The sequence below is a fragment of the Sinohyriopsis cumingii genome, chromosome 12 (genome assembly GCF_028554795.1).
Source record: "Sinohyriopsis cumingii isolate HCF-2022 chromosome 12, ASM2855479v2, whole genome shotgun sequence".
NCBI classification, from domain to species: Eukaryota; Metazoa; Mollusca; class Bivalvia; order Unionida; family Unionidae; genus Sinohyriopsis; species Sinohyriopsis cumingii.
Genome location: NC_142972.1, coordinates 122862589 through 122887579, shown reverse-complemented (window position 1 = coordinate 122887579; position 24991 = coordinate 122862589). Strand labels below are relative to the sequence as shown.

General features: G+C 34.1%; 1 protein-coding gene across 1 annotated transcript in view; it reads right to left on the bottom strand.

Moving 5' to 3' along the window:
- Positions 1-24991, bottom strand: part of LOC149787379 (RING finger and SPRY domain-containing protein 1-like) — a 114332-nt gene that overhangs the window by 83633 nt on the left and 5708 nt on the right. The window contains exons 2-8 of the mRNA XM_089977966.1: positions 24031-24537; positions 16354-16519; positions 8479-8605; positions 6303-6361; positions 5095-5161; positions 3320-3460; positions 1396-1406 (exon numbers count right to left, since the gene is read on the bottom strand). Coding sequence (XP_089834092.1) covers positions 1396-1406; positions 3320-3460; positions 5095-5161; positions 6303-6361; positions 8479-8605; positions 16354-16519; positions 24031-24389 — 930 coding nt within the window. The 5' untranslated portion in view covers positions 24390-24537. The remainder of the gene's footprint in view (positions 1-1395; positions 1407-3319; positions 3461-5094; positions 5162-6302; positions 6362-8478; positions 8606-16353; positions 16520-24030; positions 24538-24991) is intronic.

Below are 24991 nucleotides of genomic sequence, written 5' to 3'. Positions count from 1 at the left end.
TGAGGCACTAATCAAATGAGTCAGTCCCAGTATATTACATTATCTAGTCTGCTACCATGGAAAACGTAAAACAGCCAAATGATCAAACCAAAATTTTGGTCTTGAGGCACTTCAAGTTCTCAAAGATCTTATTTTTCTGATTTTTTGCTACTATATTTTCTGTCGGTGGAGGGCAAAATATAAAAACTTTTTTCTGTCCAAAACAAACAATACTATTTATTTCAGTGTCCAATAAACAAATGAACCAAAAAAAATCAAAGCAAAGACAACCAAACTCACAAATACTATATTTGGCTCTCATGTAACTCACACAGTAAAAATTTTCCAACTTTACATTTATATTAATTAATGAAAACCTTTAGTGCCTTGGTGCTTTTGGTGTATTTAGTCCACAAGAAAATTCAAGCATAATGAAAATCACAAATTTACACTGAAGGAAAAGACTCATTATTTGTATCTCTTATCATCATACAGCACCAATGAAATCCTGCATATATTTAGCTTGGGTTGGTTGCAAAGTTTGTGATTAAAAATTTTAAAATTTAAGAAAGATGAATGATGAATTTTTGTTGTAATTTTCTAGATAGTTAAAGAGGCAATGTATTTCTGTAGCATGTTGGAACCAATGAACAGTTTATGAGCTTCAGTACAGCAAATGATAAAAGACTAATAGTTAATTAAATTATGTTCCAATACTTATAACTTCATAACAGTATCTAAAACACATGAAATACAGATCTATTTTGCACCAGTTTTTTTTTCTCCAAAAATAATTTCTTACCCACTGAAACTAATTTCTATATGCAACTGGTCTGTGACTGCGTGCAGGTTTTAGTATTAGTCAAAATCAAAGCAATAAACAAAATTTTCGAGATGAAGGCTTTGACTTCAATGACTTCTCTTTTAATAATGGGTGACATTCTTTTAATGATTTTATATTTGAGATCTTACCTATACAGATCAGAGAGATAGAGTTTGAAACAAATGTTACTTGCTATATCAGTGACAACTATTCAATGAAGTGTGGTTCTTAAAATATCTAAACAATTTTATCCATACATGTAATTTGTCAAGGCGACTGCTGATTATAAGCAAGACATTCTTCCAGTTTCTAAAAGAGATATTAGTCCGTCTCTCTGGTCTTATCAATGCAGAACTACGATTGTGTCTGAAAACATCAGAGCATAAAATAACTGTTTTAAAATAATGTCTGACTATTACGAGGCATCACAAAATTATTTTGCACCCCCCCCCCCGGGTCTATAAACATAGTGTCTGAAGCCATGCAGAAAACAGGTGCCTCCAGTAAGTTACTATCAAAGTTATGCTTACATCTACAACAAAGTAAACAATGTAGATACACATTATTTTATAACATATACTATTGAAACATACCTCAGGTGTGACTGGTATCCAGATAGTGAATGAAACATGAAAAAAAAATATAAAAAGTTTATGAATTTCAAACAAGGATGGACAATTATATAAGCAAAAAGATGTAACGTTGTTCACAATAATATTGTCATATATCATCCTCTGTCATTAGACCCATGCTTGGAAATTTTTTAATCCTCCAAATTAAATGATGATTACCAGGAAAATATATCTCTCTTTAACACTTTACCTCATAGAGTGTATGTTTTTTTTTTTAGAGCTTTGATATACATGTAGCAAAGTTACCCAGTGCAGTGCGCTATAAAAAGAATACCTGTTATTTATTCGAATCCATACACACAGGCCTGCCTGTTAACTGTTAGGCAGTCCAGCGTATATTATGTTTAACAGCAATTTTAACCATTTTACATTTTTGGTACACATATATTATGTGTGGAAAGATTTAAGAGTAAAATCCGATTGTTATAGCTGTAAAATGATTTTACATGGAAGAATTTTTTATGTGCTTTAAAATCTTGAGAGAACTTGTTCACCGCCAAGTCAGTCAAGCCACATGACCAACCGTAGCTGCCATTTCTCATACTCGAAATTGACAAGTTCTTTGTCTGTGTCTACATCACTAAATCATCTGAATTTGAAAATTTACAAAAAATAATTGCTGCCTATATCAATATCAGAGCCTTTACCTAAGTTATTGAAGATTTCATAGTTGTGACTCTAATTGTGAAAACTCAAGTAAGTACAGAACGAAATCCGTGGCCTTCATTTTGGAGAGTGGAGAATATGACCCAGTTACTTAAAATAGCAGATTTCGACCAAAGCATAAACAGTGACCACATGATCAGACATAATGGTCATTCACACCAATGAATGTAGTATCTAATAAGGGGTTTTCCCTAAAGGTGTCTCTGTGAAAACCTGTTCAAAATGGCTGATGTTTACAGCAGGCGTTGAAAGGTGCTTCCATGAGAATGTTGTAGAGGTGTCAAAAGGCGCTTCCATGTGAATGGAGTAGAGGCATCCAAAGGCACTTGCATGAGATACAAGGTTAAATAAATTTGGTCCTTCTGAAATTTCATTGTTCTTACCAAGTGGAATTTAAATCGGCTCTGCTGTTCTAAGCTGAAAATAGGTTTTCCACCTAGCTACTGAGGAATCCACACCAATGATAGGGAATCATAATCAAGAACACAATTTATGAATTCTTCCTACTATGTTCATAATCTTAAAAAAAATTGTAAAAACCAAGTTTAATCAAAACTGACTCAGCCATCATAGCAAGGCAATAATGATATCACATGCAAGTCTACATGATTTTGAACAAGATATATGGTAATGAAAATCACATCGATGTTAAAGCAGTCATGAAAGATTTAAGCTTCTCTCGAATTCAGTAAAAAGAAATTGCAGCAATGGTATGTGTTCTTCATGCAATTACACAGTCAAATATGCAGTTTTCATAAATAATATTTTTTAGTAAGCGCAATTTTAATATATCCATTAAACCTTCAACTATAAGAAATGATCATAAAATCAACCAAAATCTGAGGATACTGGAGGAGTTTTTATGCTACATGGATGAAGCAGAATCTGGTGTTCCTTTCAGAGTGTCGATATATACCCTATGAAGATGATATTTTCACACGACATTTATTTGATATCTAATGGCAATCAAAATTAAGGTACAAAAATAAATGATGAAGATAGTTTAAGCAGGCAGACTGGAGAAAATGTTGCACTACAGCCATAAAATACAGAAGTTTAAATTTAAATCAGTGAAAAAGTGAATTTCAGTGTTAAAAGTTTAATATGATTATGGGGTCTATATAATAAAGAAATGTTTTTGTATATGTGAATCTACTTGTGGATATTTATTACAACTCAAAAAGTGACATCTAATCTTAGAGAATTCAATAATACTTACAAAGATTGTCTAAGCACCATTGAGAACAGAAACCAACTTCCCTGCGGAGAAAGTCATCACTGTGCCACCAGGTTTCCAGCTTTTCCAGAGGCCTAGGACTGGACATCTGTAGAGCACGGGTTATTGTGGTTTTGTTTTCACCTAGACAGTATTGAAAATAGAAGTGAACACTTTAATAACAAAATGTTAGCACAATTTACATATAGTTGATGTTTATAAGTAACTGACATTAAGAAAATGTGCACTTACAGCAAAACACTTATGTAGGTCCAAAATAATACAAAATATGTATTGTTTCTTTGAAAGAAAATAAAATTTATAATAAGCACAGTTTCATTGGCTCTTATGTCTCTGTTACCAATCTGATGCATATTCATCGTGTACTCTGGGCGCACGCGATGTAAATCCAATCAATCAATCAATCATCATGTGTTGATTGCTTGTGTAAGATGATGATTATAGTAACAACAGTGATGGTGATGGTGATGATAGTGACAAAGTGACATGACCCTGATAATGACTGTGGTGAAGATGTTGGTATTAGTGATAAAAAACGTTTTACTCTGTTGACATTATTCACTTCAAGTAAGTTAGTTTAATAACATATATGGACATACTCAATATAATAACATATACGGACATGCTCAATATAATAACATATACGGACATGCTCAATATAATAACATATACGGACATGCTCAATATAATAACATATACGGACATGCTCAATATAATAACATATACGGACATACTCAATATAATAACATATATGGACATGCTCAATATAAATTATCTATATACTGTATATATTAACCTCAAACTCATATATAAATTATCTATGTGATCTAGAACTGAAGTTATAAAGAAAAAGCATTATTCTTATTTTGGTCAGTGACTCTGACATTCTGAAACCAAACTGGCTTCTTTCTTCCCCAATGTGTAAAGCCAATCTTTGTTTTTGTAGGGACAGATATTTCTTTCTTCCCCAATGTGTAAAGCCATGCACAATCTTTGTTTTTGTTGGGACAGACATTTCTTTCTTCCCCTGTGTGTCGTTGTTGTTGTGGGGTTTAACGCCATTTTTCAGCACACGATAGGCTATGCATGGTGGCCAGTATTAATGGTGGAGGAAGAACCCGGGAAAACTCCGGGAAGAACCACTGACCCATGAGAAGCTAGTGGCAAGCTTTCTCATGTACCCACATTTGCCAAATCCTATACTCGAACCCATGCGTTAGTGAGATGGCAGTGATCCGTAACAGAGAGCACTTTAGACCACTTGGCCAATCGGGGCCCCTTCCTCAATGTGTAAAGCCATGCACAATCTTTGTTTTTGTGGGGACAGACACTTCTTTCTTCCCCAATGTGTATAGCCATGCACAATCTTGTTTTTGTGGGGACAGACGTTTCTTCTTTCAGTCACAATGAAATTGACCTTGGACCTTGACCCAAATCAATAGTCTTCTTCTATGCCACATGTACAAGCCATTAACAAAATCTGGTAAAGGCAGACAGTGTAAACCAAAGTATTGACAGAAACGGATAACAGACATGCAGATAGATGTCACTGTTTAGACTTCACTTGTAGTTGGCACTACATAGCCATCACTGTGACAAAACTAGTTTTGTGACCCATACTTTTTACACCTAAATTTACTAGGGTCATATTTTTAACTTATTTCAATGTGAATAATTTTGGGGTGTCAATAATCTGAGTATACTTCTACTGGAATCTTTATATTCTGGTACAAAAATGAAGACTGAAAACAACTTACTTGTTTGTGCAAATTTTTCCAGAGCCACTAAGGAATGCAGTATAATGACAGGTGGGTTATGCACTGACTGAAAGATAAAATTTTACATAAATTCAAATTAATATTACTTTTAAGAAATGGTTCTCATGGATTAAATTTGGTCAGCAATGATCAAAAGAATTTTGAATTCCAACTATTGGTGAAATACTGTGCACATTTTTTGTTCTTATTTTTTCACATGTTAAATATTATTAACACATGAAAATACATGATATCCCATCATGCCAAGCAATGCCTGAATATGTGTTCCAACCGAAGTAATACTGGCAGCAAGAAAAACGAGCACTTGTAACCTTCAGCAGTAAACAGGCATAAAATGTATTGTCTGTGGATGGTATCGAATTCATTACCACTGCTTCTCAACTAGGTTATGGAACCTTTATTACTTTGTCAACAATGTTAAAACTTACATGCCATGTTATTAGATACAACTTTTTTTTGGTGGGAGATGAAGGGAAAAAAAATGTAGTTTATTTCAACATTCTTAAGATGGCTCTATTTTTAAAAGCTGCTGAGTATAATAAACTTGATGTGACCCTTTACGGGTTGGGTATGAAGGGCAAGCGTGAGCTTCCAAACTTCAGTTCAGAAACAAGACTGGTACATAATAAAAAGATTGCTCTTTTTCTGCAAAAATACTCTATACAAACTTATGACACAACATTTTTTTTTAAACTCATAGCTTTGCCATTTATTTAAAAATGTCACATTTTTAAGGTCACATCTATAGAAAAGGAAACTTTCAGGAATCCCTAGAAAAAGTTACAAAGTGCAAATGCCCTGTATATAAAGGACATAGGGCACTAGCAAATTTAGACTATTATCAAACAGACTGGGAGGGGGTGTCTTGCTCAAATATTTATTACAAGTGAGGGTATCTATAAAATGTTTTTTGCCTGATCCTGATTTAAGAATGTAAAAAAAAATTGCTTTAACTAGCATACACAGGCTCATCCCATGGTAAGATTCAAACCCACAACCGTAAAACACATGAGTAAATATACAAGAAAATTTCAGAGCGCACCAGAAAGTTTCCTTTATATAAAAGATACCTGTCTATAATAAACACAATTTCCATGTCCCTTGACTGTCCTTTATAGACAGGTTTGACTGTATACATTGCAATATTTAATGTAAAAGGTATTTAAGGTAAAAGGTCTTCAGCTTACGAGATTTGTAATAAGATACTCAAGAACCTCATGGGTCAATAGAGCCAGACTGTTTGGACCTGAAAAAAAAAACAACAATAACACGATTATTGTTGAATATTTGTGGAAATGAGAACATACCACTCATATGCTCCTGCAAAACATTTATTGTAGAAAAGTCAATCACACTGGCTTTAGAATGATCAAATTAAATCTGGAATTAAGTCACATGAGTGTAATTAGTATAACATGAATGTAATTAGTATAACATGAATGTAATTAATATAACATGAATGTAATTAGCATAACATGAATGTAATTAGCATAACATGAATGTAATTAGTATAACACGAATGTAATTTGTATAACATGAATGTAATTAGTATAACATGAATGTAATTAGCATAACATGAATGTAATTAGTATAACATGAATGTAGTTAGTATAACATGAATGTAATTAGTATACTGTCGTTACAAAGACACAAAAATTAAATTCACATTAATTTGGACCTGAGACAGCTAGATAACTGTGACCTGTATTTCCTTCTTGCAGTGTGAAGATTTGAAACTATTAGAACTACCTTTAGATGTAATGTACCTAGCCATTAAAAGAGCTTGAGAATGTAACAAATGCCAATAAAACAAAGGAAACACAGAATAGATATTTTTACTCACTGTGTTTTACATTAAGATCAATTTTGAAAATCTGCTGTTTATGAAAAATATTAGGAACATAATAATAATTTGCTTTGCTAAAGATCAGCATGGTTTTTCTGCTCTATCAAGGAAAACTAGTACAATCTTTAAAATATTTAGAAGTTCATTTACTAAACTCAAATATAAATCAAAACTAAGAGGACACTGAACCACATGCAATATAATCTATTTACTCACCTACACAAAATGTGGTAAACAACAAAAAGGAATTCCAAGTGATAACAAAAAAGCACTTGAGGGATATCCATAATCATAAAAATTCCCCTGTGTCTAAGTATTTTAATTTACCTGATCACAACACAGACTGTGTTAAATATCAGACATACATACTTTACAGCCAGTAAGGATTAACATCTTGGTCCAAATGGGAGTACAGACATTTTTAACTTAAAGAAAACTAGTACAAGGCCAAACATTTTTCCTCCTTACATATAATTGCTATTGGTTCCTTCTCATGCCTAAATGGATAAATTCAAATGACAATTCACATTACTGATTTGCTTTTCTGCATAAGTATGAAATGTTGTGCATATAAGGTCAAGTCATTTACGTACATAAGAAAAAGAGTTGACTGATGTATAAGCAATAGTTATCGTTAAGGAACTTGTGATGAGACATATCACCCTGGACCAACCCCAAACCCTTGGGATAACTGTAAAGTGGTTTTACATGAATGAACAAGAGGCCAATTTAGGCCATAAAGCTCTCACCTGACATTTGGCCAAAATTTTGGTTAAGTAGAATAACGTAAAATTTTCTTCAAATTTTGATGATTTGCATTAAAAAAAAAAACTTGTTGGAAGGTTATTCTGCCATTGATACTAATGGGAATTTACTATTTTTCATTAAGCATCAATTTTCATGATTTTCATTGCTGCTATAAACCAAGACACTTAAAAATCCAAAAAACAATGATTCTTCTTTGGACACAATATGATCTCTTTTCTAATCCACTTCTTTAAGTCCTGATGGAAATGGATCTCACTAGTACTTATAAAAGTTAATCTCACCAGTACTTATAAAAGTTAATGTTTATGTGGTCCACTTACTTTTAGTAACCCATCAGATAGTGTTCCATTTTGTGTTAGGAAGATACATCATTAGTATCAGCATTCTTTGAATTATGTTTTTCACTTACATAAATATAAATGATGCAATTTGATTAATAAATCAGAATGTAAACAGAATATAACTTCATATCGGTGTCCATCAGATCTCAACTGCAATCAGATTGAACAAAAAATGTTAGGTTCTACCAAACAACAAAAATTAATAGCCAAAAAATCAATTCAAAATATATTTAGTCATATCTGATGACTGATTAGCATAACTTTTACGAAAGTATGAGCTCTTTACCTGACAATACTGTTTGTTGGGTCTTGAAATATGTACTTTGTAAAAATCATGAGATCCAAAATAATGGGTATTCCACAAATAATAGTGAATTTACAGTATAAGAATATGATTGTGTTCCTCACCAGCCAATTTTTCTGCCAGACATCCCAGTAGAACACAGATATTCCTCTGACTGGAACACCCAGAAAATAGTTTGGTTGGCCCACTTTTGGAAAGACACAAGGTTTCACGCAGTTCAGCAATGGCTTCCTAAGAAAAAGAAAGATAATGTTTTGTTACTTGTACATAGTAATATTATCAATATTATTTGAATAAGCAACATAAATACTACAATACTGAATTAAGTATGGCTGCTGATATGTAACACTTCAAATCTGGCAATTTAATCAAGCCCCCTGCAAAATGCCAATTTTGGAAATTTCGCATTTTTGACATTCACTGAAAAACAAATGAAACTGCATGTGTACATAAGCACAGCAACAACCACAAGTATGAAATATTTTAAGTTATAATAAGATATACAACTGTAAGCATTAATAAAAGATATTAAAATCTTTGGGTAACTGCAACAAACAATAAATATGCCTGCTAAACAGTTAGCAATGTTTGTATGCAACTAAGTAATACTGTTGATTTGATTATAATATACATGATTTCTGACAAAACAAAATTCCATGACTAAAATATGCCACTCTTAACTTTCAAATATAAGAAATGATTTAAGGTAGATTTAAGATATTGTTCATGAAATGTTGTATTTATTATTCCTAATATAAACTTTAGAATTGGATTCCAAACTTCATTTCTCTGACTTTCAACCCAAAACATCTTGTAAGAAGAGAATCAATGGGTCTTAATGACCTACACGTTTGATCAAGGAATAAGGTACTGAGCTAAACTTGTCATGCAGAAACCATATTTGCATATAAGACTTGAATTGATAGTAATATCTGGCCATAAGACCTCAAAGAGAAATAGGTTTTTTCATTATCCCAAGTGCATGTTATTTGCAAAGTCTAGTCAAAAAACTAACTCTAGAACAAAAAAATTATTTTGCAAAACCCACGCTGATTGGAGCAACAATGACATTGGCTTCTAGACCCCCCAATCACTATGCCTCTACTATATCTGAAGTGCAAACTCTCCACAAACTTTGGCCAAGATTCTGGGTCTAGAACTAAAGTTATTATGCATAAAACATTATTTATTTTTCCAATCATATCTTTAACCTTTTGACCCCAACATTAACTGGCTTCTTCTTTTACCCAAGTACAAGCATTCCACAGAGTTTTGGTCCAGGTATCACAAGCAGTAATAATGATATTGTGTAGAAACCATTTTTTTTCTCAAGCCAAGTGACTTTGACCTTTGACCTTTGTAAACTCAGAATTAATAATCTACTTTTTTACTCAAAGTTAAAGGTATCAACAAAGCGTGGTAACAGAAGATGGAGGAATTATAGGTTACTGCATTTGTATGGGAAAATATGAACAAGTTTTTTGGATGGAAATACTGCAAGACCTTGGGAGTGCAGTATATTCATCTGACAAAATGAGTTCAACTTTTCCCATACAAATGCAGTAACCTTTTCATTATATGCTCATTTTCTTATTCTTCCTAAGGCTTAAATATATAAATGAAAATACACTACAAGAAACATAGTAACTGAATGTATACCATATTCCAAACTAAATACACAAGCACAGATTCATCATTACATAACAACAACATTATTAATGCGCACATAACTCCGCCCAGACAAATTTGAACTTAGTCATGCGCTAGACATCAACTTTGAAAAGAAAATGGCATTTTGGTCCACTTAAAATTAAAATTTGGAGTCATATTGTGAATGAATGTGCAATGCAACAACTTTTCCATGTGATCTGGAATGAATAGATTTTGGTATTTTTGTTGATTCTATGAAATTTTGTGATTAAGGACTGGATTTATCTGTGCCAATTCTAAACGATGTATATCAGACTTCAGCAGCGTGTTGACATCTGCAAGTGTGTTTCTGTTTCTGTCATTGAATGTTTGAAACCATAATGTGGGAAAAATATCAAGTCTTTCAATTGCAATTATCAAAAAGATGCAATGGAATATAATGTTTATTTCATTTTGAGTGCAGTAAGGAGGATGTAATTGCACTTGGAATATAGTCAAAATTACAGTACAATTTCAAAATGTGTAATCTGGATTTGCAGAACTAAGAAAGTACATTTTGAGGAAATTCAATTTCAGGATGTAAAACTTTAAGTATATTTTTTGTCATTCTTAGTACCAGCTAAAGAAGACATTTTATGCCTTGTCACTTGCACGTTATTTGTAGGAACCCAGACCTGTCTGGCATCTATCTCTAGCCTAAATCCGAAACATTGTATCAAAAAAGTTAACGCGAAATGTGGCAAATCATCTGGTATGTTGCAGTCCATGAAAGATCTGCTATAGTTCATTCAGAAACAAATTTAATCAACCAAAACGTAAAGGGTCTACTACGTGAGTGTACATAATTTGTTTACAAAGTAGCTCCTAAAACACTACTGGGCACATGTGAGTGCAGTATGAAGTAAACATGAGTGCATTATCATAAAATATTGCACGATTCTGACAATGTAAAGTTAATACAGAAAAAAATGAGAATATAATAAAACAAATTATTGTATGGAAACCATTTATCATCTTTCTGATACAGTAACACTGATAAGTGGATGCGGAAGTCAATGTGTGTGTATGTGATTGCGATTTTTAATGTAGCTTTAACAATTTAAGTCATAGCACTAAGAAGTCTGCAGTGTGGTAGTGAATAGTGATGTCTAGCACTGGTGTAACATGTTCCGCTCAATCAGATTAATCTGACAATAGGTTATCCAGTCTGAACACTAACCTCTTAATGCAAAGCACCAAGCAAAGCTGTAGCTAGTGCCACTTTTATATCTCTGATATGACTTGACTGGGGTTGAAACCTGTGACTTCCTACATCTAAGGCATACACACTAATCACTTAGACCACTGGAGATCAATAGAGTTCAACCTTACCCCAACTGCAAGCCATCTATAAAGATTGGTAACTGTACATGGATAATTTATTTTATTGTGACTGTACATGGATAATTTATTTTATTGTGCAGACACAAAATTTTAAACAGATGAACATGTGGCAGGCATATAAGAAAAATTAATTTAAATACAAAAGTTGCAATGTTAAGGCTGTTCTTGAACATTCTTGATTTTCTGCTACCCAAGAAGTTATAAGCTATTGTTTTTCAATATTAAATTATTTTAAATAATTTCAAACATTTGCCATGGACAATTATGCAAAATAAAGCTACTCATAACTGTAGCAAACGCTCCATGAAATAAATTCTGAAGGGCCAGAGGATGAAACACATGACAATCTTGTATGGTCGGAACATGTGATGCCAGTAAATTTTGACAATTTTACAGCAGCTTCAGGGCCAACATTTCATTTAGATGAAAATGAAAGAGGGACAGATTACCTTGTAACGATTTTTCTGAAAAAATATTCAGTCATTGGTAGCAGAAATGAATATATATGCTAAAAAACAAATTAGTGACATGCTGATCCCAACTATGTGAATATAAACATTAATTTCTGAAGATTACATTTGTTGGTGGAAATGAGTGGCACAAAACTTTTATGAGTGTTTTAAATTTTATTTCTCATTAAATTAGATAGTTTGTATAGGACAAGATTGATGTGCACTAACTTAAGTAGCTCTCACTTGCACAGCAATTATATTGACCTGGGGTTCAACCTAGCAATTGCTGCTAGGAAACAGGCTACTTAACCAGCTTAGTAGCCAAGGCGCTCAGTACTTGCAGAAGGTAAAGAGTTAAGGAAAATATAACGACAGAAGATTTAGCATAAAAACATTTTAGATCAAAAATGTATCAGATAATGCTATGATGTGGAATTCGAAAAGCACATGCAAGTTTGAGGTTTTTTACATTGCTCTTTTTGTGACCATTTGAAAAATACAGCAAGGTAGACAATATCTACCGTAACCAATGCACAATACTATTATGATGACACAGCCAAATATTAAATGCATAAATCTGAAATACTATCATTGAATTGTTGTACCAAAGTTAAAAAGCATGTGCCATCATATTAAGAAAATCCATGTTTCCAAAATAGATGCACCCACAAGGCATGCATGGCACCATATTTGTTATTGGATAAGTGATGATTCACTTGAAAAGAATGATATTGCTCATTCAGATGATATATCCATTTTATTGCTTCAGTTCATATTTGATCAATAGCTACTGTCAGGTTTTATTTGCAACAATGAAATTAAATATCAAAATTTTTATGTTATTATATGACCTGTCCTTCACGTAAAGTTGATTTACCTTGGTCTCGGTACCATTTATTTTGGCCATAAAAATTCATATAAGCACATTAGAAACAAAAGTTTTAAGTATGAATACACTCCATATATACAGTGTGACCCCACTATAACAAGGTAGTTGGGAACGATAGAACCCGACTGTGTTATAGAATGAACCATGTTATAAGCAACCAGGTCTCAGTTAGCTGAAGAAAATGATGCATGTACCCCAAAATATTGCAAAGGGGGAGGGGGAGGTAATAAATGCGGGCGGTAAAATATGTGCTTCATTGGCACAGTTACCATTTTAAATTGATGCATATTAAATGAGAAATACACCTGAAATGAAAACAGAGAAGGCATATATAATAGTTTACTTTATTTAGAGAACCACGAATTGGTACATATACATGAATACTGTTTATATATACATGTCTAATGTATAGCATGAATAGAGTATCAACACTGTACTCACTTGCGAATCTCATCATATACATTGAATCCACAAGTGATTCCATCAAAAATATGCACACGCACAGATTTAAAATATTCAGAAATTTTGTGACAGGTCATATTGGTCTGAATTCAGTGGAAAAACATAACACATTCATGTAATGAATGACAAAGCACATTTACTTTTCAATACGTCCCAAGTCAGTAAAAGTTAGTTTGTGTTTTAAGCCGACATTGGTAGCATCTGTAAGCATAAACTTTTTCCCTGCAAAAAGGAAAGCTTCACGGCACAGTTAATGTGTTCCAGTCATGGTGGAAAATGCAAAAATCCATCAGATTCCATTACTTTTATTTAAGTTTGGTACTGACTTCCTTTGAAGAAAAGTTCTTCGTTTTTATTGAAGCTTGTAGTTGGCTTTCTTTGATGAAGGCTGCATGCATTACTGAAGTCGTCTCTAAAGGCCAGCTTTGGAGAACCAAACAAAATGCCCATTTCTTACTGTGGCAGCAACATCAAATAACTGTATTGCACGATCGTCTTGTAATATTCATATGTGATCTCTTCCCCAAAATGATAACAAATGTTTTATGTTTTTTTCGCACTTTTAAAAAAGATTTTTTTTTGTGTACGAGAAAAATACATGTATATGAAATTTTGGGAGCCACACCACAACCATTTATATCTGAAATTGTGTTATAACAAAGTGTGCTACAGCGGGGTCACACTATGTATGTATGTATGTATATATATATATATATATATATATATATATATATATATAATGGGCATTTACTTAATCTCCATAAAATTCAAGTCTAGTGTGACAGATGTCTTTCTAATGCTTTCATGGATAAAATTTATCCTCTAGAATATATAAATGGCATTCATAATAACATTATCAGCAACCTAATGAACAGTGTGGTTCTATTCCCTCACAGGTGCTGATACTTTACTACCCAAAAGAATGTCCATGAATTCAAGATAAGACCATTTCTTCTTATTAACTGTTGAGTAATGAATGATTTCTAATATTCTTCAGTGATAACAAAATTTTCAAGATGGTTGCTGTGATGCCCATACTGGATGCGAGATTAGCACCATTTTCAATGAATGAACGACAAAAACCCATGTTGATGTGACCCCTATATATTCTGACAGAGAAGCAAGAACAAGATTTTCAAGATGGTTTCTGTGGTGACCACAATGGATGCAAGATTAGCACCATTTTCGTTGAAGGAACGATTAGACTCCATGTTGATGTGATCCCCATCCATTCAGAAGGAGAAGCAATGAGAAGATTTTCAAGATGGTCATCATAGTGGTCATATTAGCTGTCAAATCAGTATTATTTTCATTCTTGGCCAACTAGACAACATAAGAAGACTTCTGGTTAATACTTCATATCAATAAAAACTTATAATTTGTAGGTGTAATGGTAACAAGATTTTCAAGATAGCTCCATGGTAACCATACTGGACATCAAATTTGCATCATTTCATTTATGCCCAACTAGTTACTAAAAGGAAGTGTCATGGTGAAAACCCCATGACAATATGACCATCAATCCAGGACGAGTAGTGATAAGAAGACTTTCATTATGGTTACCATGTTGGCCATATTGGATGAAAATTGGCAAATTTTTGGTCCGAAGTGAAAATCCCATGTTAATATGACCAGCCATCCAGAAGTAATAACAAGATTTTCATAACAGTGACTGCTAAATTTAGATGTTAGATTGGTACCATTTTCATTTAGGACCAACTAGATGTCCACAACATACAAAATTTGTCAAGCTATAAAAAAAACTTCAAGATGGCTGCATGGCAGATCAGAACCATTTTCATTTGGGATCAACTAAGAAGTCTTTAAGTGAAAACTATATGTGGATGTGACATTCCTTCCACGAGCAGTGATAATAAGATTTTCAAGATGGCCACTGAGATGACTATGTTGAAAGTCAGATTGGAACCATTTTTATATAGGACCATTTATATGTCATATGAAGTCTTTCTCAAGAGTAGCAGGAATAAAAACAAATTTTGACCACTGTGGCCATCCTTTAGATAATACCATCTATATATCATAAAAAGTCTTTTAGTCAAATTCACCATTTTTATATAGGACCATCTCTATGTCATATGACTTCTTTCTTCATAAATAGTCTTTCAGTCAAATTCACCATTTTTATATAGGACCATCTCTATGTCATATGACTTCTTTCTTCATAAATAGTCTTTTAGTCAAATTCACCATTTTTATATAGGACCATCTCTATGTCATATGACTTCTTTTTTCATAAATAGTCTTTCAGTCAAATTCACCATTTTTATATAGGACCATCTCTATGTCATATGACTTCTTTCTTCATAAAAAGTCTTTTAGTCAAATTCACCATTTTTATATAGGACCATCTCTATGTCATATGACTTCTTTCTTCATAAAAAGTCTTTTAGTCAAATTCACCATTTTTATATAGGACCATCTCTATGTCATATGACTTCTTTTTTCATAAATAGTCTTTCAGTCAAATTCACCATTTTTATATAGGACCATCTCTATGTCATATGACTTCTTTCTTCATAAATAGTCTTTCAGTCAAATTCACCATTTTTATATAGGACCATCTCTATGTCATATGACTTCTTTTTTCATAAATAGTCTTTCAGTCAAATTCACCATTTTTATATAGGACCATCTCTATGTCATATGACTTCTTTCTTCATAAATAGTCTTTCAGTCAAATTCACCATTTTTATATAGGACCATCTCTATGTCATATGACTTCTTTCTTCATAAATAGTCTTTCAGTCAAATTCACCATTTTTATATAGGACCATCTCTATGTCATATGACTTCTTTCTTCATAAAAAGTCTTTTAGTCAAATTCCCATGCTGATATAACCAAACACTGTGAAGGAGAATAAATAACAAGATTTATAAATGGTCACCATGGCAGGCATATTAGATGTACACAGGGCACATTTTCATTTAAGACTAAACAGACCTCATGATGTTGCACGACCTTCCTCCACATAGTTTAGCAGGAATAGCAATTACAAACAATTCCTAACCAACAATTATGTCAGAAACTTGAACACAATTCCTAACATTTTTATATCCTTAGGCCACCAACGCCACCTGAAATATGTCCAGTATCTGCTAAAGTTTGCAAAAGATAACCAAACCTTTGTTGGAAGGGGGCACTCATCAAGCAACAGTGTGATGACAGCAGGTCCAAGAGGATCATCTAGGGGAATAGACAGGATGAGAGACTTGGCAACATCCATCCAGCCCTCTTCTGTCTCTGCAATCTTATGTAGCTGGATCATAGCCTGTGGAGGCTCCTGCTCACTGTGAATAAAAAAGATAAATCCAATTCTTATTGTTTATAAACATTTTAGTAATATTATTTATGCAAAATTAAGCATATGAACAGGTATCAAAATGGAAAAATGGAAGAAAAGAAATGTATGGCTCTGCGTATCTTAGAGACAAGTATTTTCTCTCCGATAAAACCGCTCTTCAAGCATCTCCTGGCCAATACAAAACAAAGAACAAACAAAAACAATAAACACTGATGCTTCAGAAGAAGAAGCACATCCCTGACTGTAAATTATCCTTTAGAAGATCCTGCAAGTAACACTGAGTAAATATGAGGAAAAAAAGCCATATGCTCAAAAAATCCAGAACATCCTTATTTGATGTCATCCAGAAACATTGTCAAGAAAATATGGACATCAAACATCTGCTAGGATTTTAGAACTGTTGGTCCAAGACATATGTGAAAATCAGGAGTCCCAATCCAAGTTCTATCCCTTTACAAGTGAGTCACTGTAGCTAAACAGCCTTAACTTGATTTATAAGTGTAAATAGCTGCCAAAACATTTTTTAAGGAAGTAGTTTATGGAAACATTCATGCCGTATAAAAGGACAGCATATTGCTGCATGAACCAAATACTGCACAATTGTTGCTTATCTTGGTTCTGTGCAGAACTTTTTGAAGCTGTGAATAGTAGCTTTAGTGCTAAGTTTGTGTTATGCTTGTGAAGAAACAAAGGATTGACACTCTACTGAACGAAAGACAGCGTTTTCCTTTACCCTTATTTGTGCTTCAGAGATGCCCAAATTTTTAATCTGACCCCCAGTTTTGATAACAAAGTTTGATTTTTACTCAGTCTGACCCCCAGTTTTGACACCAAGGAGATTTTTGACTCTCAGTCTTGCACACCTAGGGGATACACTGGAAAGAATTTCCAGAAATTCAAAAAATAGCGTGAAAAAGGGCTTTTGGACTTTAGTGGATTAGTTGGTACTCATCTAATTCAAAGCCTTCTACACCCCTGTGTTTTTTTTCTTCTTCCCAGTAAAGATATTTTCACACTTGTGCAACCCCATAACCACCTCATGGTAACTTTGGTAGGCTTGTGTGTAATGTGAGGATAAGTCAGGGTGGGGGGTGGGAGGGTGGAGCCCAAATAAAACAACTATTATTATACTACTCAGTTAACAAACCATACAAGTGATGATTTTGGTTCCATATCCTGAAACCATACAATTGTAGCCCAATCAGTGAAGTTTTCAGTTTCAATATGTATTTAATTTGTATTGTTTGTTGCCTTTCTGTATTATTATATGTAATGTAAATAATTCAGAAACATATACTGCAATCAAATACAAAAGGACAGAAGCATTTATGACGATTTGTGAAAAGTGGAGTGGGAACCATTATTCCACTGGTAAAGAAAGATGTGTTGTAATTCAAAAGCATTTTTAATAGCATCATGTCATAGTGTATAATGTGTCTGTAATATAAGCTAAAAATAATTTTAATAATTATAGTATCGGGGTCTGATTTGACAGTACAAAGAAACAAAAGACTATAATAACACAAAGTCTGTCACCAGGACACTATTTGTATTTGTCTATCTAAATTGTGCATAATAAAAGAGATTGTGTACTGTATACATCTAAATTGTGCATCAAACAAGAGATTGTGTACTGTATACATCTAAATTGTGCATCAAACAAGAGATTGCATACTATATACATGTGTGCATGCATGTTTTTTCTTTTTCTCTCTTTCTGTACATTACATATATTGTCCATAGTTTATGATTTTAAGGTGGCCTTGGGATGGTGTTCCCTGACCTAATGGTCAACTTATTAGGAGGATTAAAACAAAAACAAAACTCTCAATGAGTTTCAATGTGAACCTGCAATTGTCAATTGTTTTGTCTTCCACTTTTTTTTTTTGCAATGTGCTTTAAGCTAATGCCAACTTTAACTTCATGGTAAGACATTACAATCTGAAAATGTAACAGATTAAATTACTATGTTACAACTATAAATTCTCCATCAATAAGCCTTTATTTGGCCAACTGTGCCCTCTAACAAGAGTGTTGGGGGAGTAGTAGCAGCATTGTTGGAGAAAACAGGCCCATTTCCGTATGTATTAATGTACATATCAACCACAGACTATTTAAACAACTCCAAGCATTCCAATGAAAATAATTGGGAATAATGTATTACAACTCTATGGTCTTACAATAAGTTATAGAAAAGAGTGAGAAGCAACGAGCTTTGCAAAATTCAACAAATAATTTATTTCCCTAAAATACAATGTGAAAATGTGAAAAGAAATTACAGTATTGAGAATTAAATCCCAAACAATCCTAGAATTACTAACAATACAATGTGAAAATGTGAAAAGAAATTACAGTATTGAGAATTAAATGCCAAACAATCCTACAATTACTAACATAAGTCCTGATAAAGAAAGTACTGAATAAACTTTAGTGGTATTTCTAATAATTTCCAGTGCTGAAGGTGTTGATGTGTCAGGAGTGGCCAGAAGACCCTAATGTACTAAGGTATCAATGGCCTGAATTGTAATGATGCATTGTTGAATCACTGAATTATAATCAAGCTTAATTCACTATAATTCCCAGTTAATGTTTCTTTATAGAGCACTTTGTATTTCCAGAGAATTATAATTTCAGCCCAAATCAAACACTGAACGCAACAAATGATTCTGCCTCAAGAATGAATAATTTCTAGATACACAATATTATATACAAAATGTCAGTGGCAAGCAATTGCTGACAAATTGATGTGGCCCCATTATTAACTTCTGGTGCAATGTTGCCTGTGTGAACAAATCCCACAAGAGTTTCCAACCAATTCACATGGTCGTGAGGGTATCACACAGTCCACCAAGACCTTCTTTCTCTGGCTGTTGCTCTTTTCTTCAATCCTGGGCTTGAGACTTGTGACAGCAGAAGTATAAGTTTGTGTGGAGGTGCAGATAATTGTTGCTCAACTTGTGGCTGGGAAAATGATTCATATGGGGGTTCAGGTAGACATGCTTATCACCGGGGACATTGTCTTCTAGATTTTCCCATCATCATTTTTTTTCTTAAATTCTGCAACTTTGCTTTGCCTCTGTGTAAGTCTCCAGATTGATATTTATCAAATACATTATTATAAAATCCACAAGGTTCACAAAGGGGTTTGTTGAAACCCTGTAATCTCCCTGTATACCCACCGGGGCAATGTTTCATTTAATGATCTTGATGGTATTTTTAACACAAAATATTTTCACTTGGGGTTATGTTAAGAGAACATATTTGGGATTTTCAAAGATCCACTGGCGACCTCATTTTACATTATTTAAACAGTTGAATTTTACAATGCAGGATGATATTTTATATATGTTTATGCATTCACAAATGCCTGTGCATACGTTCCTGGCTTGATATTTTTGATTTTTGAAATCACTTAATTACCTAGTGTCAAGCCAGATTCTTCACATCATGCTGTATATACTGTATATATTGTACATAACAGATAGAAGGCCTCGAGGTAGATTAGTTCTGTAACTAATTGAGTTACCTTCTCTAAATAAAGTCTTTATTATTATTATTATTATTATGTGTGTGTGTGATTTGGATTTTTAACGTAGCTTTAACAATTTTTCAGTCATATCGCTACGGTGTCTGCAGTGTGACAGTTTATAGTGATGTCTAGCACTGGGGTATCATGCCACAGACATATAGCATGATGTCCCACCTAGTCACATTATCCTGACACCAGGCTGACCAGTCAGCCGGGGATCGAACCCACGACCTCCTGCATCCAAGACGGATGCTCTAACCACTAGGCCACTGGAGCAGTCTATTATTATTATTATTATCATTATAGCAAGCTATACAGGTCCTGGGTAACCTCTGCAATCATATTCCAAAAGTAATCCCATGAGTGGTCAATTCCAATGAATGTTTGCAAGACCATGCACATCAATACCATGATATATCATAAACATATTATGGTGGTCCTGGATCACTTTAGGCATGTATGCATATTGTTGTGGCACATGTCTCATGTCTGTGTTTTTCTGTCGGCCTTAGGAAAATATTCTCATGGGACTGTCTTGGTGTTCAAGCATCAAACTGTCATGGATAAGATTATTCATACTGAGATCAAGGTCACCAATGGCAGAGGCTTCATCAATTGTACAAAAGAAATTAACAATGGACAATGATGACATCTTCAACGATACAAGTGCTTACTTGCAATCCTCGAGTACATCATAACACATCTGATCCTTTATGGAAAACTAATCCCACATTAACCATCTCATGATCAGATTCATCAACAGCTGGGGTTTTCTAGAATCATCCGTGACAATGATTGATGTACAACCCAGTTTTGAAAGCATGTCAACATGCTTGAGTGATTTGGGCTTTGCATGCCAAAAGAAGTTGATGATGGTGAACTTCCTTTTTTGTTTCCATGTTAAATACTGCATGAGCTGTATGCAACTCCTTTGTATTCACCAGTGATGTGACAGTGATCACGTAATTTAGCATCAGTACCAAAACGACTATCACAATGAGTGGTGATGTAAAACTTATGAGTTATCACAGGTAATAATCATTTCTGCTGGTGAGGAGAGCTACTGTCAGATCTATTTTGCTGTGACCTCAAGTGATGTAAAAAAACACCCCTAATGTGTCCAGTTTGCCCATAACTATTAACAACATGTAATAAAAGCCACATTGGATTTTTTTCTGCAACTGGAAAAGTGTTTATTAAAACCTCAGGAGTGTCCACTGGAATGTTAAGACATTTGAAATTCACACAGATTACATATGGGGCTTTCATTTTTCATTGAATATCAGTAAATTTCAAAATGTTTTAACCAGGCTCTGGCTGAGAGTGCACTGATTTTTTTTTACTGATTCCACTGCAGTAAAAAATCCCGATCCAAAAGCAACTGTTGGATATTACAGACATGCATGCAACATCTGTATGAAAATTTCCTTCCCTTGCACTTACTGTGCCAGTGTACCATTTATGGAAAATCTTTTATCCACAAGTAATGGTGCCATGACTCTGGAACATGCAACAATAACAAATCATCATCGTACCGTGAGCTTCACCCCATGAATAGTCAAATCAGATGCAGGTCTTTATTGCAAACGCATGCATCAACTGTGATGTCAGGGCCGAGCTGGCAAAACTTGTAATGTCAGTAACTTGTACAAGAGATTTGATACTGCCAAGCTTAAGTTCACCCAGGCATTTTTTGTACTGTCTAGGTTGGTCTTTATTATTGCACACTGAAATATCAATTATCATTTTTTTCACATTGATTATTACTCAATGTGAAATGCATGCTGGTGTTTAACTCTTTAACAGCTGTAGTGGCTCATTGCCATAAGTAGCCATATTTAGTATATGACACAGTCCACAACAAGAACCATCATTTGTAAGCTCTGTTTTTAAAAATGTTCGTTTACTGTCCACTGCTGACGAATTAGATAATCTGTAGAATGAACATATAGAGCAGATCTTTCTGTCATTGAGATCTAAGTTGTTTGAGAATTAACACCATTTTTCAGCACAAGATAGGCCATACATGGCAGCCATTATGACTGTTGGAGGAAGAACCTGGGAAGACCCTGGAAAGAACCACCGACTTACAGGAAGCTACCGGCAGCTTTCTCATGTACTCGCATTGGTCAAGCCCAAGAGCTGAACCCATGCAGACAGATGTGAGATGGCAGTGATCCGTAACTGAGAGTGCTTTTGACCACTCAGCCACTCGAGGCCCACACTGAAGTCTAAGGCACATAACAGGCAAGTGGATATATCTGCTATGGCAGATAGCAGTGCTTGTTTACAAGCTGATTTATCAGTCACTGCAGAGGCAACGCACATGCAATCAGCAGATATACACAACAGTGGTAGGGAAAGAGTTCAATATAATTTGACAAGCAAAAAGGCTTTAATGGGGAAATAGTTGAACTTCTATCCATGTGTCAACAGTCCATCCTGATCCTGTATTGGTATAATTTTCCAACATTTTGAGAATCATTGCAAAAGCTTTGTTGATTTCCTCAAGAACCGTTTCAGTATCTTTATGGTTCAGGATCACAATAAAACTACTACAAATCCACAGGCTTGTGATTTATAATGCATCATCATTGTCACAGTTAAAAGGAATAACCAAATAACTCTACAAACTATCTTAAAATGTAGTGGGTGGGTGGGGCTAGAACTAATTTTAATTATGCAATACTGACTTGTCACTATTGCTTAGCTAATCTATTTTCATGCCAAAAATATACCACCCTCTGACCTTTTGCACACCACTCTGTCACATGGTCATACACAGAAGGTATATGTACCTATATGTCATCTTTTCACACACAACAATTATGCAAGATATTAGAACGGGTGGGAGGAGGATATTCAGCAAAAGCGAGAGGTAAGTATTGCATAATTAAAGTTAGTTTTACCCACCCCCAAACTACATTTTAATAGCAATTACCTATCCTGTCGCTATTGCTTAGTTGAAGTTGTCAGTAAGGTAGGCAGGCTGATGTCACACTGATCAAAAACAGAAATTAAATATACTCACCATAGAGTGAGAGGTACACTTTTATAACAATGGGACCCAGAGAAACAATGCCTGAGCTCTGTTGTCTAATGAGCAGAGGTAAAAGGAGGGAAAGGAATTATGGAAGACCCAAAATGCTGCTTTCATAATATCATCCAGACAGGAATGATTAAAGTAGACCCATGAAGTAGCAACGGCTCGAACCTTGTGGGTTTTAAGTTTAATAAAGGTGAGGTCTCAATCAGTGAGAGACTCAACCACTCGTTTGATTGCAATGACATTCCACCAGAGGATAGTGGCAGCTGAAATGTCTATAGAGCCCTTAATAGGGAGAAAGAGACGTTTCCTACCTTTTCTTTTTGCTTTGGAGACATTAAGATAGAAGCCAAGAGCACCATCCCCTATGTAACTTAGTCTCCCTCTCCCCAGAAGTCACTATCACAGTTTTTATGGTATATGATACACCTCCAAGTGGCTTTAAAGGAACAGAAAAGATGATTTTAACAGAATATCTCCAGCTTTTAAGCAAGAACAGATTTATTGAGCTTGAAAAATGTTAAACTGCATTCTGTTCTCCACGAATACCATAACAGGTACCAAAAGGTTACCAGCTGAACCTGAAACTTCAATCTTTTGAGTGTTCCATGTGCCTTACGATTCAAAGAAGAATGTTTACAAATTTCTACATTCAAAACATTTACCAAACTTCATGCAGGTCAGTGGCCAACATAAGAGTGCAATAGCTGTTGCACATGTATCTATTGGGACAGTGCGTTATCTGGACCAGTTTGTATTAGAATTTGAAAACAAAGCAGCTATAAAAAAACAAAAAAGTGACAAAATTGTACACGTAGCATTATATCTAATTTTTCAATAAATATTTTATCTTATTTGAGACTACTGTAAGATATGAAACATTGAAATCACAGAATCAACAAACTTGCTGGTTTGCACTTACTTGTCAATGAGGGTCCTTATCAAATTCAGAGTCTCTTCCACCAAGATATTAACATTTTTTCTCGGTGTTCTTGAATATCCTGACCGCAAACTTGTGACACTTGAAACAACAGAGGAATGCTGTGTCCTATTAGTTACTTGATGAACTGTATCTATGCTATCATGACCATCAATTACAACATTCTGCTGTGTTACTACTCTCCCCACTTCTCTTCCAGTAGATGTCTTCTCTTTACATATACAGGAACCCATTCTTCTTGCCAATGCTCCCCACAAACAGGGGATCCAGGCACCTGATGCTTTTAATAAGTGGAAAATCTCTCTCCTTAATAAGATCAGAAGCCAAACAGAAACTATCATTACTTCATAACAATAATAAATTAGGTAATCTCCAAACAATGAAAGTTCCAGTCAATAGAGACAAGCTATCACTTGCACTATAACAAATGATACACAGAGACTGAGTCCAAAACTGCTAATTCTCAAGTCATGATGGTTTTTGTTCCACCTGAAACAGTAAAATAAAATAAATTATGAACATACATAAACATGATCTGTTTTATTCATTTATCAGTGAAAAAAGCAATACTAGAATTTTATAACTGCATGGGCATTTTTGAATTCTTCTGAAGACAACTACATTGTCTACTGTACCAAAAGGACATTAAGTGTGAGACATTCCCCAAAACTCAATATGGACACACTTTTAAGTCACAGCCAGTGACCTAGGCTTTGATAGGTTCTGGATTCTCAAACGGGGAATAAAAACCAACAGTACAAATGTTATATAATAACACCAATACTGGAAAATGGTTAAGGGAAGAAGAAAATAATTGTTCCCTTAGATTTTGACCTACATCATGGTTTTCCCATGAGGACAAAAACAAACTTAAATAGACATAAAGAGAGACTTTTACAGAACAACAAATATCCAAATAGTGAAGTGGTGTGCAAAACCTCTC